General features: G+C 44.4%; 1 protein-coding gene across 9 annotated transcripts in view; it reads left to right on the top strand.

Annotated features, from left to right (window-relative positions):
- The first annotated feature begins 4,042 nt into the window (after window positions 1-4,042).
- Window positions 4,043-16,942, top strand: part of LOC108096245 (gamma-aminobutyric acid receptor subunit beta) — a 31,530-nt gene continuing 18,630 nt past the window's right edge. For 3 of the 9 annotated variants that reach the window (XM_017197687.2, XM_017197680.2, XM_017197684.2), the window contains exons 1-4: window positions 7,120-7,199; window positions 7,755-9,579; window positions 16,386-16,483; window positions 16,764-16,831. In XM_017197687.2, the coding sequence (XP_017053176.1) occupies window positions 9,440-9,579; window positions 16,386-16,483; window positions 16,764-16,831 (306 nt within the window). In that variant the 5' untranslated portion in view covers window positions 7,120-7,199; window positions 7,755-9,439. Of the gene's footprint in view, window positions 4,178-4,299; window positions 4,323-7,119; window positions 7,200-7,754; window positions 9,580-16,385; window positions 16,484-16,763; window positions 16,832-16,942 lie in introns of those variants that run through there. The other 6 variants (XM_017197686.2, XM_017197685.2, XM_017197681.2 and 3 more) reach the window with 5 other exon arrangements.

The raw sequence follows: 16,942 nt of genomic DNA, 5'->3' as shown, positions 1-16,942 counted from the left end.
TCGGTGCGGCAGGCTTTTATTTTTTGCCATAGCTTGCCAGCGATTTATGGCCATGCAAAATGCTCCACTCTGCCCCCCAGTAATTTAGATACATAAATTTAAAACACAACAAAAGCAGCAACAGCAGTAACAGTAACAACAAGCAACAGCAACAACAACAACAACAACAGAGGAAGCAGTAACGCGGCAAGAAAAACAACTGACTGAACTAGGCGGCGTATACGTAACGTGAACGCAGGCAATCGGCCATGACGTATACGCAACGTGTGCTGTGCGCCACGTAAAACGAACAGCGAGGCAAAACAGCCAAAGCCCTGGCCGAAACTTTCACAAAAGTATTTATCTTTTTAGGTCAAATTTGTAGCTGGCATTACGTTTTATTTGTCGATGGCCAATGGCTACGGTCGCGGTCATTTTTCGGTCAGTTTTTCGCAGCATTTTTCAACATGCCCCGGCACTCTGCACTGGTGACCACTTAATTTGTCCTTGGGCCGCCGCAGCATCAGCCGCCCCAACTAGCGGCAAGTGTAATTAATAACTTTGTTTGCATAAGTGACCCGAAAAAAGAGCAGAACAGAAAAGAACTGAGCTGAACGGGGCCAAAGGACGAGGCGAATCCGCAATGCCCCCAAAAGAGGAGAAAGTCAAATAAAGAATAAAAAAGAAATGGAAATGAAAGTCAGAGTGGAAGCGGAATGACTTTTCTTCTTCGCTTACAAAGTATTCCCGAAGACATACACAAGTATATGTAAAGTCACCCAATTAAGAGTGACATTTTCAGGCGACTGAGGAAATATTTAATATTTGTTAGCGGCAATAGGTCTTTATCTCTGCGCCGGCCCAATTAGTATGCCATATGGGGGCTTCCGCCAGACCCTCTTGCATAAACAATATATATGTACGCGTATATCTCGGCAGAAGGAAACAATTTTCCCCACCAACTTGGCCATAATTCAGCTGCGATTCTGAAGCTGCTGCTGCGTCGCAATCGTCGATAATACAGATTATGGCAAAAATATGCAAAACAGCACCAAATATCGCTGCGAATGAAAACAAATGCCAAAAACGAAAATCGCACAGCAGCTAAAGGAGCCGGGAAAAACGGAGCAAAAATAAAAAAAAAAAAAAAAACAAGAAAAGCTGAGCAACTAACGCGCAGTATTCGAGGCGCATTCAAATGAGATAAGGCAGCATTTTTTGGCAGCATCATGCATGAGTTCATGTGTGTTTGGTTGTGGCGCTGTGTGTTTGGGTGGGTGTGTTTGGCTTCGCCTGTGTGCGTGCCCCATTAGACGGCAGCCAGCAATTGTACGCAGTTACGTTTCTATTAAGCCAAGCAGCATTCACATCCCGCTTCCACCCCTCCCCACTCCCCACTTCCCCACCACCTCCCACTTCTTCGTCCTCGTCCAAAAGCCAACATTTTTCGGGCGCATAAAAGCAAATGGAAACAAGCAACAATGCCACCAAACTGCCAAAAAGCCGAACTTAAGGGATATTCAGGTTTAGGACCTAGTGGGTTTTGTTTACTTCTTAGTCTTTTTAGATTCCCATTTTTCATGGTATTTAATTTGGATTTTTAAATTAACTGCAGTTATTCTGGTTAAAAAGATAATATTTATATCATTTAAGCAAAGTTTTTGAGAAAATATTGCACTACTTTGTTCACATTAAACTATGTTTTTGAGACTTGAGTAATCGAAGTTTTATAGTTTTATATTTAACAATACAACATTTTTTGTAAAACATTTTTGCGATATTTTTAAATTTTGCAATCAAGTACTACCCTAACCAATATCCCCGGCGTTTTCGGGATATGCATAATGCATACAGCTCCTCGCAGACGAGAGTGGAATAACATCTCCCAAACACACACACACACACACACACACAAACGAGTGCGCGTAAATGGAAATTGTGAGCCTTGGTTGGCATTTTTCGGTTGGCAATATCATGCGAGGTCTTTAAAACGCCATCCATTCCCGTCACAATCACATTCACATTCACAGTAAGAGTCACAATCGCAATCCCATTCACAGTCACAGTTACAGTAACAGTAACAGTAACACCCGCATTTCGAACCGAGGAAAGTGGCATAAATCGCGGCGCGCACATTTTGTTTGGCTGCCTGACGTTAAGATTTCCGTTTAAATAATTCAAAAATTTGTCGAAATGACAAATTACGCGGCTCTGCATGTGTTTCATTAATTTGACGCTGCCTCAGCCTCAGACACACACTCGCAAACACACACACACGGACAGGCATAAACTCGCATAAAGCCCAGATTCCACATACACACACGTGCCGAAAGCGGAAAAGCGGAAGAGCGGAAAAGCGCTGCGTGGCATTTCATTTTCATAAATTTTGGGACCGCCACAGCGACAAATGACAACGGCAGACTCAATCAATTTGCGCCCTTCGAGGGCAGGGCAGGGGGGGCGTGGCAAGTTGGAAGGCGTTAGTACGGTTAGGGGTTCTCGGCCCGTGTAAGTGTGTGTAAGTGTGCGAACGTGTGAGTGTGTCTGCGGCTTACCCATATTGCTTTACGTGCCAAAATTTATGCTTATTAAAAAAAATCAGCAGTGCGCATCGAAAAGTCAACTTGGTTGACATCGACGGCAAAGGACTCGCAGCTCCCACATCGTTGTCCTGTGGCCACAAAATGGCCGCCTGGATGTCCATTTGCCAACCGGTTTTGTGTGCTAACCCTGTGTATATAGCTTGTATGAGGTCGAGCCCCGAACGGAAATGTATTTAATGGCCGGCGATATATATTTTAAAAGCCATTACTGCATATGACAGCGGGAGATACATTGGGATTGCGGATTGCGCGACACTTAATTCTCGTTTTCGGAGTTGGCTTTAATCATTGATTGGCCTGCGACAAAAAGCGGATGGATTAACCCTTAAAACTCTTGATTTCACTATTTAACGAAAGTAGATTTTAAAAATATATGCGCTAGTAGATAAATTGGAAACAGAAAATGTAAAAAAATATATTACAAATTATTTAATTCATTTTTTTAAATACAAATTTGATGACATGGAAAGCATACAACGTTTTACTGTGACTGCAAAAACACGTGATGAATATGCAAAAATAAATTCACACACCAAAGCTATCCGATCCTGTTTAAAATGCAAAAATCAGTTGACTTTATAAAGGTTAATGAGAGAACTAATCCCGAATGCACGCCATAATGATGTTTAAGGAGTTAAACAAATAAGCAATTACGCGACGATTTAATTAACGCTGAGCCCCCGACGAGATTATAATTTAATATTTCAATAAGGCCGGATTACACTTGCCAAACATCAAGTTCAATTTCAGGCTAAAATGAAGTTTGCCCAGTCAAAATTTGCTCAGTCATGGGTAAACAGATTTGCCCATCAACTGCATTACGCATACGCCATGAGATCCAGCCGCTAGTCACTGCACTCTATGCAAACCAGCCCTGTGCTTGCAGCTCAGCCCTCGTATGTTACTACTAATACAGTGCTTTGGCTGGATGAGTGTGCATGCGTGTGTGTGAGTACGGGTGTGTGCGGGTGTGCATGGGTGTGTGTACTTGTATCCTGACGATTTAGCTGATTTATGTTGATTTGTGTGCGAGAAAGTTGGCAGTGGGAGGCAAAACGATTCCCGGTTGTACACAAAGCGCACACACACACACACAGCGAAACAGTTGCGTGTGCTTAAAGCCTGCACCAACAACAATCCGCTAACCCACACACACACATATACGCTAATACACCGATATATATACATACATATGTAGGCTAGGGCTACAGGAGCAGGGCAACCAACTGAGACCTACAACAACTGTGCCAGCAGTGCGATGCCGAAAAGCTCTCCGCCACTCGAAACGCGAAATGTGAAATGCGAAAGCCAAGAGCCGAGCTCAAATCTGCCCGGCCGAGAGAATCCTGGCGGTGGTCGTGTCCTTTCGGCCATTTTCGGCCGACCGGTCGCACCCTGAATTTTCGCGGCTTCGTGATGTAAGTGCCACTGTGCCAGTCGGTCTCGGTCTCCGCAAAAAAATCAAACACGCCCGAGCTGAGTCCGTGAGCGAGTTGAGTCGAGTCGAGTCGTTAACACCGAGCGGATACAATTTTGTTAAAAGAAAAATTAAGAAAAAAAACCCCAGGCATAGATACATTTTCCACCTCTTTCTGGTAACCGACAAAAGGCAAATCCCCTTCAAAAATTCCACAATCAAGTGACCTCGATTGAAAGAAATCAAGTCAAACGCATATTTGGCAAATGTCGCGGAAAAAGGCGTAACTGCTGCAGTATTTTTCGTAGGGAGAGCGCGAGTGTGTGAGTGTGCGTGGAAAATCAAAGCACGGAAAGGCGAGAGAAAACTGCTGGATATATTTTTAAACACACCGATTGCGATTTCTTGCAGATAAATTATGAAAATTATAATTAAGTAAAGTAGTGCAAAGGCAGCGCCAGGAATCAAAGAGTTCTGCTGTGAAATAAATGCTAAAAACTAAAGCCACCAACACGCACACAAACACATACACACACGCGCGAATTTGGCCGAGTTTGGCTCACACACACACAAACAGTCACACACACGCAAAGTCAAAGAAAAAAGCAGTAAATAAATACAAAAGGCAACGGCAAAAAGGAGTCTGTTCCTTCTGCTGCTGCAACGTGTGGTACGTATGTATGTGTGTGTGTGTATTGGTGACTGTGAGCATGTGTGGGTGAGCGAAATTCGTTGATGTCTGGTCGTGTGTATGTGTGTGTATTCGCTTGTTTGCTTGTGGTAGGCACTCTGCCTTCGTCTTCGTGAGCTCCATCGTCTTGGCAGCTGCTCCGCCCGCTGCCACTCCCCCTTTTTGCGCCCACTGCACGCCCTTTGCTTTGTTTAATTTTCAAGCAAATTGTTGGGGCGGCCTCGTTGATTAGCCCCAAGGAGGAGGCGGCCTAGCCCGCATATGCTTTTAATTGCCAAAAACGTGCCCAGCCACACATCAACAGGGCGTCAGAGTGAGATGGCGCCAGCTGAGCGAGAGGGACGGCACGAGGCGAGAGGGCACAGGCAGCTGCTTCTGCTGCTGCCGCTGCTCTTGCTCCTGCTCCTGCTCCTTGGTCCTTCGTCCTTGCTCCTGCTGGCACCCTGCTCACATCCTGATGATGACAGCGGCCACGAGGTTAATGGCTTAAAGTCTTAGCCGATTTCAGCCCAGCACATGAATATTTGAATGGCAGTTGACTATGAAATCTGCCACTCGTCTCTGTTAAAAGCACAGGGAAAAATTTGGAGCTATTCGTTGAACGATTTCTTCATTATTTCTGGATGAAAACCCATCAAGGGATATGGTTAATCATAAAATTTGTGTCTTATTAAAACTCTTTTTAAAAACATTTGTATTAGAAAAATTAGTTCATGAATGAATTTAAATTTAATTGATTCTCAAAGCATTTAGTCAGAAGGTTTTTAAATATAACCAATTTATGATTGGGTATTATATATGAAAATTATTAAAACTCATGCTAATCAGAATTATGGTAAATCATCTTTTAAAAACACGAAGTAATATTTTGAATATTACTGGTTGAAATTAATTTAAAAGTAGAGTAATAACTTAAGAGAAGGTACTTTAGAATTTATAAGAATTTGTACTATTCTAGATTAATTTTTTGGCACCGTGAACATTCTACTTAACTTGGTTCTGTTTTATGAATAGATGAACGCAGTTTTGGGAGCACTCAAGGATCCATAATTTCCATTTCTGATGAAAGCTAAAATTTTACATTTATTGAGCAGTTTGGGCTAACGAACTGAGGACCTCTAGTTTTATTGGCGGATATCTAATTTGTTTTTGGGAAAGTATTTGCGAGGAGAAAGAGTCGAAGAGTCGGCTTGCCCATGAAAACGTGGCCTGTAAAATCGGATTAAGTAATTAGAAAGTTGCCAGCGCATTAAGTATGCAAGTTCAAGTTGGGGACTGCATATTTAAAAGCCTTGTTGTGGGCCATCAAATATGTAGCAGCGAAAAAGGGGAAGCGACGGAGGCCAAAACTCATTAATAACTGTCGTTGTTTCGTATACAATATGAAAGTATTTATGCAAGCCAAACAAAAGCCGTTTTAAAAAACATCGAGGGGGCACGGCATAAATTTTCCGAGCTGCAAGTGAAATGTAAAATGTCGAATGTGAGCGCCGCACACACGCAACTCTTGCCATTTTAATTAATGTCAAACTCTTATCATTGAATATAAAATATGCACACACACAAAAGCGAGAGAGAAAGGGAAAAGGGGTAAAAGCGGTTCACATATGCATATGGAATTTACATACCAGCTCGCTTTTCTTTGTCAAGTTGAACAGGCTGAAGGAAACAATGCTCGTTACCCCCTTCGCTCTTTCCACTTTGTTGCCTTGACAAATCCTTTCTTTTTCCTCGGTTTGCCGCAAAAAGCAATCAAAGCAAAGGCACAAGAAAATTCCCAGGAAAACGCATGCTTACCAATTAACGAGATATGTGCGAATGTGCAAGAAAGCGCGAGAAATTTAGCAAGAGGACAAAAACCCCGACGAGGAAAGCCCACAAAAAGTGGCATACAAATCAAATGTGCTTAAGAAAAAAAAACACATGCGAAAAAATTTATAAAAACAAAAACCCAATACAAAGGCAGGCCCACAAACACACACACACACATACACATAGAAACACAGCTAGATGATAGACTAGGTTAGGGAGCAGGGGAGGGGGGTGAAAAGGACGACTTTGGAGCCAAGTAGCAAGCGTTTATGCTAAACAGAGTGTAACTGCCGGGGTTGCCAAAGCTGAGAGTGCACGGTGACATTTCTGCAAAAAGCCAGAAAGGATAACAACAAGGCAACACCAGAGCACACAAAAGGTGCCAGCCGACGTGCACACACACACACATACATACATACAGAGGTTCTGAGAGAGCGAGGGAGCAAGAGAGCGGGAGAGCTCTTTCATCTCTTTGCAGAAAACGTAGCACACTTTCTCGGGCTCAGGCTCGTGCTATTTTTGGCCGACTCTCTTGTACTCGCTCTCTCTCTCTCTCTCTCGCATTCGTCCTGCAAAGGCTGCTCGGCTCCTAGCTGGCCAACTGACTGCTAGCCAACTTGCTGTCCTGCCAAACGGTTTTCAAACGCTCAGCTGAGAAAATGTAACGGACAAACGCGGCTGGCAAAACTCACAGACGGTACAAGAGAACCTGAAAAAAGGACTCCACAAGAAACGGCAACTCGACAAAATCTATACAAAAGTGTCTGCCTCGACTGTGTGTGACTGTATGCGTGTGTTTCTGAGTGAATGCTTGTGTATGCGTGTATAAATTAGTTTGAGATGTGTGAGTGTGAGGATGTTCTTTAGGAATAGCGTGAAATTTTCAAGCAAAACGCGACGCGCCCTGATTCCTGGTTTTTGCACTTTACTTTGAATTAAGTAAAAATAACAGTGAAAATAAACCAAATATCAAAAACTACATTACCAAAAATAACGTTAAACATAAGCCCGTGCAATGAAATATACTTTTAAGTGAGACAACATTTATAACTAATAAAAAGCATTTAGAAACTGAAACGAGAATTCAAAAATTAAACCAAAATCAAACAATTTAAACCCAATTAATAAACTAATAATCCGGACCAAATTAGTGAAAAAAAAAATAAACACCAATTAAAAACAAAATAACAAAACAATTATAACACGAATAAAATGTATAATATTTTTTTTATTTTCTTTAAACCTTTTGCAGTGTTAAAGTCAAAGAACTAAGATAAGACTTTCAGATCTAGCAAGCATGTCCCATAGTTCCCCGAGAAGCGTAGCCACAGCTGTAACCACTTAACAAACAATGCCCAAAGTAAAGGCGAAACGAAGCTCTAGCAATCGAAACCAATAAAATGATACCCGTCGCCTGCAACACCAACATCAACATCGGCCACATCGAGCAGGTTGCAGGCACTCCAAGGACAAATAAAGCTGGAATAACATCAATCCGATTTGGAGCCGTCGCCACAACGATATTGAACGAGCGATGAGATGGAGCGTCCGTTGGGATGACGAACTCAGAAACTCAGTAAGAGGGAGCTGCAACTGAAACTGAAACAGATACCGTAACTGAAACTGAAACTGAAATCGAAACTAAAACCGCAGCGGAACTGAGCGGAAACCGAGGCGACGAAAATAGAAAATCTGTGAAATCCAAAACCGTTAAATCGCAAAACCGAAAAACCGGCGGAGGCAGCCATGAGCAGTGCGGATATTTTGTAATTATTAATGAGCGGGGTGAAGCAGCGCCGAACAGAGCGATTCGTAGCGGGATATCACGATGTACACTCTGCTGGAGCTCGACTAACACACTGACACACACTCACCCCAGTCCAGGACCCAGGACCCCCGATCCCGACGGAGATTCCCCACAGGACGAAAGGACGAACGGCAGAAAGGCAGGCAGGCAGGCAGGAAAGGCAACGAAAGGCTCAATTTCAAGGAATTTGCAAAGCGCTCGCACACAAACTTATACACTGACACACACACACCGATACACACCAACACATGAGCGGGCATCTCTCCATCGCCAGGATAGAAGTAATTAAAAGTAAATAAAGGAGGCAAGAGAAAACCGAAAAAAAAGAGTCCCCAAGAGCGTGGCGCTGGTGAAGGCAGGAAGTAACCTGATTACGGGCAGAACGGCAGGAGCAATTAATGCCGCAGGAGGCAGGACCCCGGACCAAAAGCAGAGGAAGCGCATCAGGATCTGCCACTGGGCCCACAAGCTCGACTCGATCTCCCATCAGGACACGGACCGGGGATTGGCGGCGGTGGAAGGTGGAAGGTGGAGGAAGGAGGACGGAGTCGAGTCACAAAAGGGCACCACTCTCGCCCCCTTTTTCGCTCTTGGCCCTCTAAGCACACCCACTCAACCATACACATGCACTGAAGTACTGACTGAATGCCTCGCTGCCTAAACAACCAACTAACTCACTGACTGAGAGACTTCAACAAGCGGAGAAGTACGGAGAAAGCCCTGACTAGAAGCGCAAGTAGCCGAGCGAATACAAAATACAAGAAACAACAAACAAAAAACAAAAAACAACAGGGGGAACCAGCTAGCAACTAAAACTAAAGGAGCAACCTTGACTAATAACTGCAACAACAACAAGAACAACAACAACTACAACTTACTTTATACGCAACTAAAAGAAAAGAAGAAAAAAACCAAAAAAGGAAACAAAAAGCTACAACAAGCAACCAAAAAACGAAAAACTTCAATTTTTAATGCAAAACTACGAAAAGCCACGACAGCCATTTTAAATAAGCAACTCTCGCACCCTCCCGAAATTTCAACTTCCAACTAACAAAAGCACACACACACACAAACACAGATAAACAGATAAACAGACAAGCAGACAAACAAACAGCAAACACAGCACCACCATGAGTGATTCAAGAACGGACAAGTTGGCCCGGATGGCGCCCCTGCCCCGCACCCCCCTGCTGACCATCTGGCTGGCCATCAACATGGCCCTGATCGCCCAGGAAACGGGCCACAAACGGATCCACACAGTGCAAGCGGCGTAAGTATCACTCATTCGATAGTCCCCCGCAATTATGCGAAATCATCGCCGCGACCGGGGGAGTAAGCCGCATTCAATGGCATTTACTCAATTAGTGACATTTACAACTATCAATTAGGCTAATAACATCATAGAGGGCCGAGAGCGCTCGCCTCTAATTCGCATTAAATTATGGCCAAATAATGGTTAGCATGCCCGAATGCCCGCATTGCCACACCGCCCCCGTTTTCCTTTTCCAAACTTTTTTTGGGGGCGAACAAAGCACAGAGAAAAAAAAAAACAGGAAAAAACTAGAGTTGGGCGCAGTTATAATAACAATAAATTTGTTTTCGCTCCTGACACTTTGCTGCAGTGACCAGCCCCCAAAGGCGACACAGGTGCGTGCTATGCGAGTGTTTTCCGTTACCGATTTTGTGTGTGTGTGTGTTTGTGTGTGTGTTTGTGGCGCCCAACGTGGGGCCCATAATTCATGGTAATTTACGATTATTCAAATCATTTTAGCTGCAAAATGCGCTCAAAACTTTTCGGCTGCCTCCGGGCGCTAATTAGGCAGTAGGAATATGACAGACAGCCTGCTTGACCTGGCGGCAGTGAATAAATGCCGAGCTGCTCGACAGTTTGACTAAGTGCAGGGCCATTTATTAGGTCGTCGTCGGAGTGGCGGAGTGGCGGGCCGTATCTACATCGCCGTTGTCACATTTGCATGTGGCAGTCATTAAAATGGCAGGCAGCGACTGAAAAATGACAACTGCCACTCGATGGTCTTGTAATTACTCACCCGTCAACGTCCACCGGGCGATGTTTATGTTTGTTTTTGGAAACCCTTGTGCAAGGATTCGACCAGTCCCTCTCTCTATATCTCTCTTTCCCTCTCTTTCCCTCTTGCTGCTTCTGGCTCATTTGACAGTTGTCAGCTGTCAGCGCATTGGCCGCTGAGCCAATACGCCCGCTGTTACCCTGGGGACATGTGTACATCCATGTGGGCCATGCCCACCGCAACCGCATACAACACACACAGAGTCGGACAACGCAAAGAAATTGCCGCAATTGTGGCATTAGTTGTCAGCTACTGTGGCGTTCTGTCAACTTAATCACACAAATTATGCAAAGCCCGGGCTCTGGTTGCCACCGCCTTCCTTCCTTCATCCGCTTTTTCTCTATTTTTTTTTTTTTTTCCTTTTTGGGTTAGCGCTCATTAGTAAATATTTAGGTGCCACACAGAGCCGCAAACATTTGCATAACATGGCAACCTGGCAAATTAGGCAAATCAAATGGGGTCTACTACGAAACTCCGAATCCGAAACCGAAACCGAATCCGGATCCGAATCAGAATCCGAATGTAAATGGGAATGCCAGTGCGAGTGCGGCGACATCGAGCGGGTCGAGTACAAATGCACGTTTATAGGATTACAAGATCGCGTGCTGGGCACGCAGACGAGGACACGGAGATACACGCGAGGTGGCATGATGTGGCTTATAAGCTTATAAGGCTCTAGCGTAGCAAGAAGTCCAAAATCGAAAATGTGGAAAATGTCGTGGTGCTAAGAGCGAAGGCAGAAAAGTCAAGCGACTCCAAGGCACAGCTGTGTCGTTTATTTGGGCCAAAAGGCAAAGGCAACAGCAACAGCAATGGCAAAGGCAAAGGCAGAGGCAGCGGAGCAAAGTTTACGCTACTTTTTCATGCAACATTGCACAGGCGCCGCCACAAAGTATGCAACACAAAATGACAGCCTTGCCGAGTCAAAGTCCCAGGGCCTCCCAGTCCCTCAGTTTAGTTTATCCAGCAGGCAAAAGGTTAAAGGCCAGAGCGACACAGTTTGCTCACTTTACACGCTGCCACTTCCTGTGCGGCATGGGCTGCTGGGCACAAAACCCCCTTCCCCTCCCCTCCTTCTCGTCTTGCCCCACCAACCAAGTTGGTGTCCCGTTGGGCGTCCCGTTGTGCTCCACTTGCCACACAAGTGCCCACTTCACTGGGAATTTATTGATAGCAGATAATGCCAAAGTGGCAGCGACAAAAGGAAAGACCACCCGGGTTCCTGTCCCTCGTTCCCTCGTCCCTTCCTTCTCCATCTCGCTCTCGTTCTTGTGCGGCACGGCCCCACTATTCGAGTTCGCCGCCAGCTGCATCACTCGGGGGCAAGGCGGCGTCAACAGCTCGCCGTCGAGTGTCATTGAGCGTAAATTGTTGTTCCTTCACATTTTGAGTATGATTGAAAATATCTACAAACGGCAGGCTGGCTGCCTGCTTGCTTGGCTGACTGGTTGGTTGGTTGGTTGGTCGGTTGGCTGACTGGTATGGAATGGTAAAATGGTAGAATGGCTAGCAGCCTCCTTTTTTTATTCTGTGTCTGTGTATGCGAGCTTGTGTTTTGCCAATCGCCATTCCACTTGTGCCTCCATCTGCTTTTCAAATATTTAATAAAGCCCCGACAAGGCAGGTCTAATTTTTTTCACATTTGCCCCCGGCAAATACAATTCGAGAGCGGGCAACTATTTTTATTGGCCCGCCTGGAGGCGAGAGATATCCGCGCCTTAGATCCAACCATCGCCTGCCTGCCAACCAGCCTGCTGTTCATTTTGCAAAATGTCAAGGACTCGCCAATGCAATTCAATTTTTTATGCATTTACCTCGTCCGCTCAGCTGGCGCATAAGTTCGAATTTGGTATGGGGATTGGGTTTCATTTAATCAAAAGGCCAAACGATCTCTTCGCGCTGCCTCAGTTCTAAGAATAATGGAATTGAAAAAGTTCGTCTATCAGATTGGCTTTTAAGCCGGATAAAATCTGTTGTTTAAAGGGGCCAACACGTTTGCAAAAACTTTAAGCATAACACTTATTTTTGATACAACCTAAAGTGCAATGCTTTTATTTATAATTAAAGCTTAAAACTTGTTCAAAACTAGACGGGGATGTATGGAATCAGCACTGAGTGCTTGGAGACTGCTGAATTACCTCTGATCATAGCACATAAAATATGTGGGGCAACCGCAAAGTGCGGGCCATTGTGGGGATACTTTAGCTATTCCCAGCGTGTCTAAAAATTGGCTTTAACAAGTCCATAAAGTGGGGCGTGGCCTAACTGGCAGGATTGCTCTGCTAGCTCATAATAGTTAATGTTTCCATGTCCGAGCGGCTTTCCTGTGTGTCCCGGGAGCTGGATGCTCAACTGCTCGTCTACTCGGCTGCTGGTTGCTGGCTTATTAAGCGGATGTGTTTATTTTCAGCGACTGTCAGGCGGCTGTCAGGCATCAAGTTATCACTTTATTAAAAAACGCTTACTCACACTCGTCCTTCGTCCTTCCTTTTTGGAGAATGGGAAGCTGGTGGAATCTGGTGGCTGGGCGACCCACAGACATTTGCCCGAGTGTTTTACTGCGCAGCAGAAAGGCCTAAACCAACTTTCTGCTTATCTCGGCGTAGGCGTTCGCCTCAGTCCCTGCAGCTGTCAGGAGGCAAGTCCTGCGTGGAAAAATAGCAAAACTGTGGAAAACTGAGGCAACCGGGAATCTGGAGAATGGCAAGAAGGGAAGACGGGGAAAACGGAGACACCGAGATGAAGACAATGACTGCGAAAACGCTAAAAGAAAGATAATATTTGCTAGTAGTTTTCGCATTTCCGCTTTGTTTTAACGTTTCACTTGAATTTATGCAATGGCGCGTGTCCAACGCAGCGTATACGTAATGGCTGGCACTCAAAGTGCCACTAAAAACGACAGCGACAGCGAGAACGACAACAAACAATAACGACAATATTTCCCACAGCTTTTCTCCCGACACACAAACACACACTCACTGTCCAGCCACACCCACCCACACACACTTGTTTATATGTATGTATAGTACATGTGTGTGTGTGTGGCAAACGTGCAGTGCCTCAAGATAAGGCAACAAACTGTGGCCAGCGATAAGATGGCGTGGCACTTGAGGCGACACGTTTTGGGCTTGACTGTCGTGCGCATGACTTTGCATTTTGGTTTTGTTACAGTTACGGTTTCCGTTTTCGGTTCTGGTCCTGTTCTGTCTCAGGTCCTGTTCCTTCGGCCGTCCCAGCTGCTTCCCCAAGTTGTTGCTCCTTTATTGCTGGTTTTGCCATCTCAAGAGGAGAGCTGGCTGGAAAAAACTCGAACTGTTACCCACTTACGTGCAAGCGGCTAATTGCCAGCTGCACAAATGTGCACTTACACAGTGGAAATGCATCGGCAATTGGGCAATTTTCCTAGCATGAATATTTTAGGCATTCGAATGGATTTAGTTACCTATGAGAGGAGAGGCAAACTGCAACTTTTTTGGGTGTGCCACACAAATATGGCTTAAAATTCTTTAAGAAGAAGACTAGATTTAGTAAAGTGCTTTCTGAACTTAATGTTCAATTTAGAATTGCTTTGATATTAAAAAAGAAAACATATACTCTGACTTAATAATTAATATACTACAGTAATTTATCTCCCTGTGTAGTCGTATGTGTGGCAGCACTTCTGCCAACTAGCAACTCGAGACGCGGTTCTTCTCGTATTTTTGTGCTCTTTAGCTGCCCTCGATCAATAGGCAAATATTTGACGCCTTAAGTACGACCTATTGACATTTTCTAGTGCACTTAACGACAAGCATGCGACACACAAACCTACACACACACACACACACAGGAAAACCAACACACACTCAGCAACTGGGGCTGCATAAATTATTTGACAATACGTCGGGCATAATATTAGTTTCACTTAGCCGTGGCAGGAGCACATTTGCATATTACGTATACGCCACGTTCCGCCTTGAGGAGCGGCATAAGCGGCGGAGCAATCGGAAAGTTTTTGGCGCGTCCTTCAAGTAATTTTTATTGCAGGCTGTCAAAAACTTATTGACAGCACCTGCCAGCAAAAGTAGCAGCAGTGCATAAATTAAACTTTAATGGCTAGCGCCGCGAGAGGCGGAAAGTGTTGGAAGCCAGTAACCGTAACCCGTGGCAATGAATATTGCGCATACGCAGCATTGTACTCAGGCAGGCAGGCAGCAGGCAGGCAGGCTCACACACAAACCCAATCAAAAACTCAAATCAAATAGCAATCAAAACTTTTTCATTATCAACATCAGACAAGAGGCCCGAAAAATAAAACCGCATCGAATGGAAGCGAAGGCGACGAGTGCGGGTATTTTCGAGCACATTTATAAATAGGCTGCCATTTTTGCCGTCGGCTTTCGCTTTGATGCCCACGCTGCGTATACACAATGGCCCGCCGTCGACTTGGGTTAAAGCTCAAGCGAGGCAGGAGAGGAAAATCGGGGAAATCTGGGGGGAGTGGGGGGAACGAGAGAAATTGGGGGAGAGCAGCGAGAGAATGTGGGCCACGGCACGCCCAGGCTTCAATTACAACAAATTATGCCCCGACTTTTGTGCGCTGCAAAATTAAAATCGCATCAAATCAGCAAATCAGCCACAACAATTGACTTGCGAATGTGCAAATTGGGCAAAATACTCGCACATAAATATCTATATATATATTCCCTATACGAGTGAAAGGCAAACAGGATATATGAAAGCCAAAAGAGACACTGAGCTCCGGGAAACGCGCAGGCGCAAATCGAGAGACAAAGTCGGGTTTTCTGTTTATTTGCAGGCGCAACTTTTATTAAATTGTGATTTTGCTCACCAGCAGCAGCACGCACACACATCTGGGCAACCGGGGGTCCTGAGACCCGTGTCCTGAGCCCAGGGACCTGAGTCCTGCGACCCGAGCGCTGTGTATCCAATGGCTTTCGCCAACGCAGAGTTGGAATAACAACAAACGCGCTTTAATAGCACAGTTTAGCGTAGAATAGACGCAAATAAACAGGCATTGAAGTGCCTGGCGACGGGCAACTGCCAACTGGCAACTGGCGTGTATGTGTGTATGTCTGCGCCTTCATTGCCAGGCACATGCAATAAATATTACATACACACACACACACACACACGCTCGTTTTGGGGCGCACTTGATGCCGCATAAAGCGAAAGTGGCACACCCACACACTGTTTGTGCCACATGAACACTTAACCTGCAACGACCGCCGAGCGCAATGTCTGTGTCGACTGTCGGTCGCTTTTCCAGGAAGCGCTGAACGTCGCATATGGAAATGATGCACGGCAACAAATGTTGCAAACAGGCACTTGAACTCAATTCTGGCGAACTCTGCTAGAAATAACTTCTTTTAATAGGATTTAATGAATCATCAAGGTTCGATGTGGCAAAAGGTATAACTTAATGATCGCTTAACGGTTGGGAATATCAACTTAAATAGAGAAAACCATTAATAAATTATTAATAAGCCAACAGAAGCCTCAAATGAATCAATTCTAGTAAACATTGAAAGTAACATGCCTCAAAACGGTTGATAGAAATTCTGCACTTAAATATTTTATTTCGGGAAAGATTGATTTTTTTACCCCTGTAAATTTAAAATTAATTTAATTCTTAAACGATGTGTGTTTAAATTTTTCAATTTGGTGATGGTAAATTTTTTCAGTTCAAGTTTCCGATCTTTTCCATAGAAGTCAACCAATTCCGGACTTCCGCAGCCCACAACTTTACCGATTTTTGTCCGATTTTAAAGTGGCATGTCTCTAATGTTGTTTATTTTTCTAAAAGTAGATTTTTTGACCCCTGCTTATATAGATTATTCCAAGAGTCCAATGCATTCCTAAGCGCTTTTTCAATTTTTATTCAATTTTAAAGATAAATGTCATATTGTTTGATTTTTAAATAATAATATATATATAAATTTATTAAAATATTGTACTGATTAAAACAAACAATCCACTTTTCTTGCAGAACTGGCGGTGGCAGCATGCTGGGCGACGTAAACATATCCGCTATACTCGACTCCTTTAGTGTTAGTTACGACAAAAGAGTAAGACCCAATTATGGTGGTAAGTAGACCAATCTCCGGACACCCCAACTATCTAGCTACACTTACCCAGCTAAAAAAAAAAAAAAAAAATATAAGCAAACCCAAAACGCAACGCGACTTGAACGAAACGCAAATGGGGGCACAGCCCGGTAAAACGTACATATGTCCAATATGCTTAGGGAGGTTGAGGCGCGTTGGGATCCGCGAATCATAACACTAGATTAACCCTTTATACCTACCTTAAACCGTACCTAACCGTAGCCATGTAACAACACCTACTATAAAATACGTGTTTGCAGGACCTCCTGTCGAAGTCGGAGTCACCATGTATGTGCTATCGATCAGCTCGCTCTCAGAAGTGAAAATGGTACAAACTAATTGAACTTTGTACCTTTCTATTATCGTTAAGCGCTCTCTCGCATTCTATCTCTACTTATCTATCTACTCCTAACTCTATCTCTCTGTCTTTGGTCTTTGT

The sequence above is a fragment of the Drosophila ficusphila genome, unplaced genomic scaffold, assembly GCF_018152265.1.
Source record: "Drosophila ficusphila isolate 14025-0441.05 unplaced genomic scaffold, ASM1815226v1 contig_106, whole genome shotgun sequence".
NCBI classification, from domain to species: domain Eukaryota; kingdom Metazoa; phylum Arthropoda; class Insecta; order Diptera; family Drosophilidae; genus Drosophila; species Drosophila ficusphila.
The sequence above is the reverse complement of the archived record's forward strand: the minus strand, read 5'-3'. Positions and strand labels throughout refer to the sequence as shown.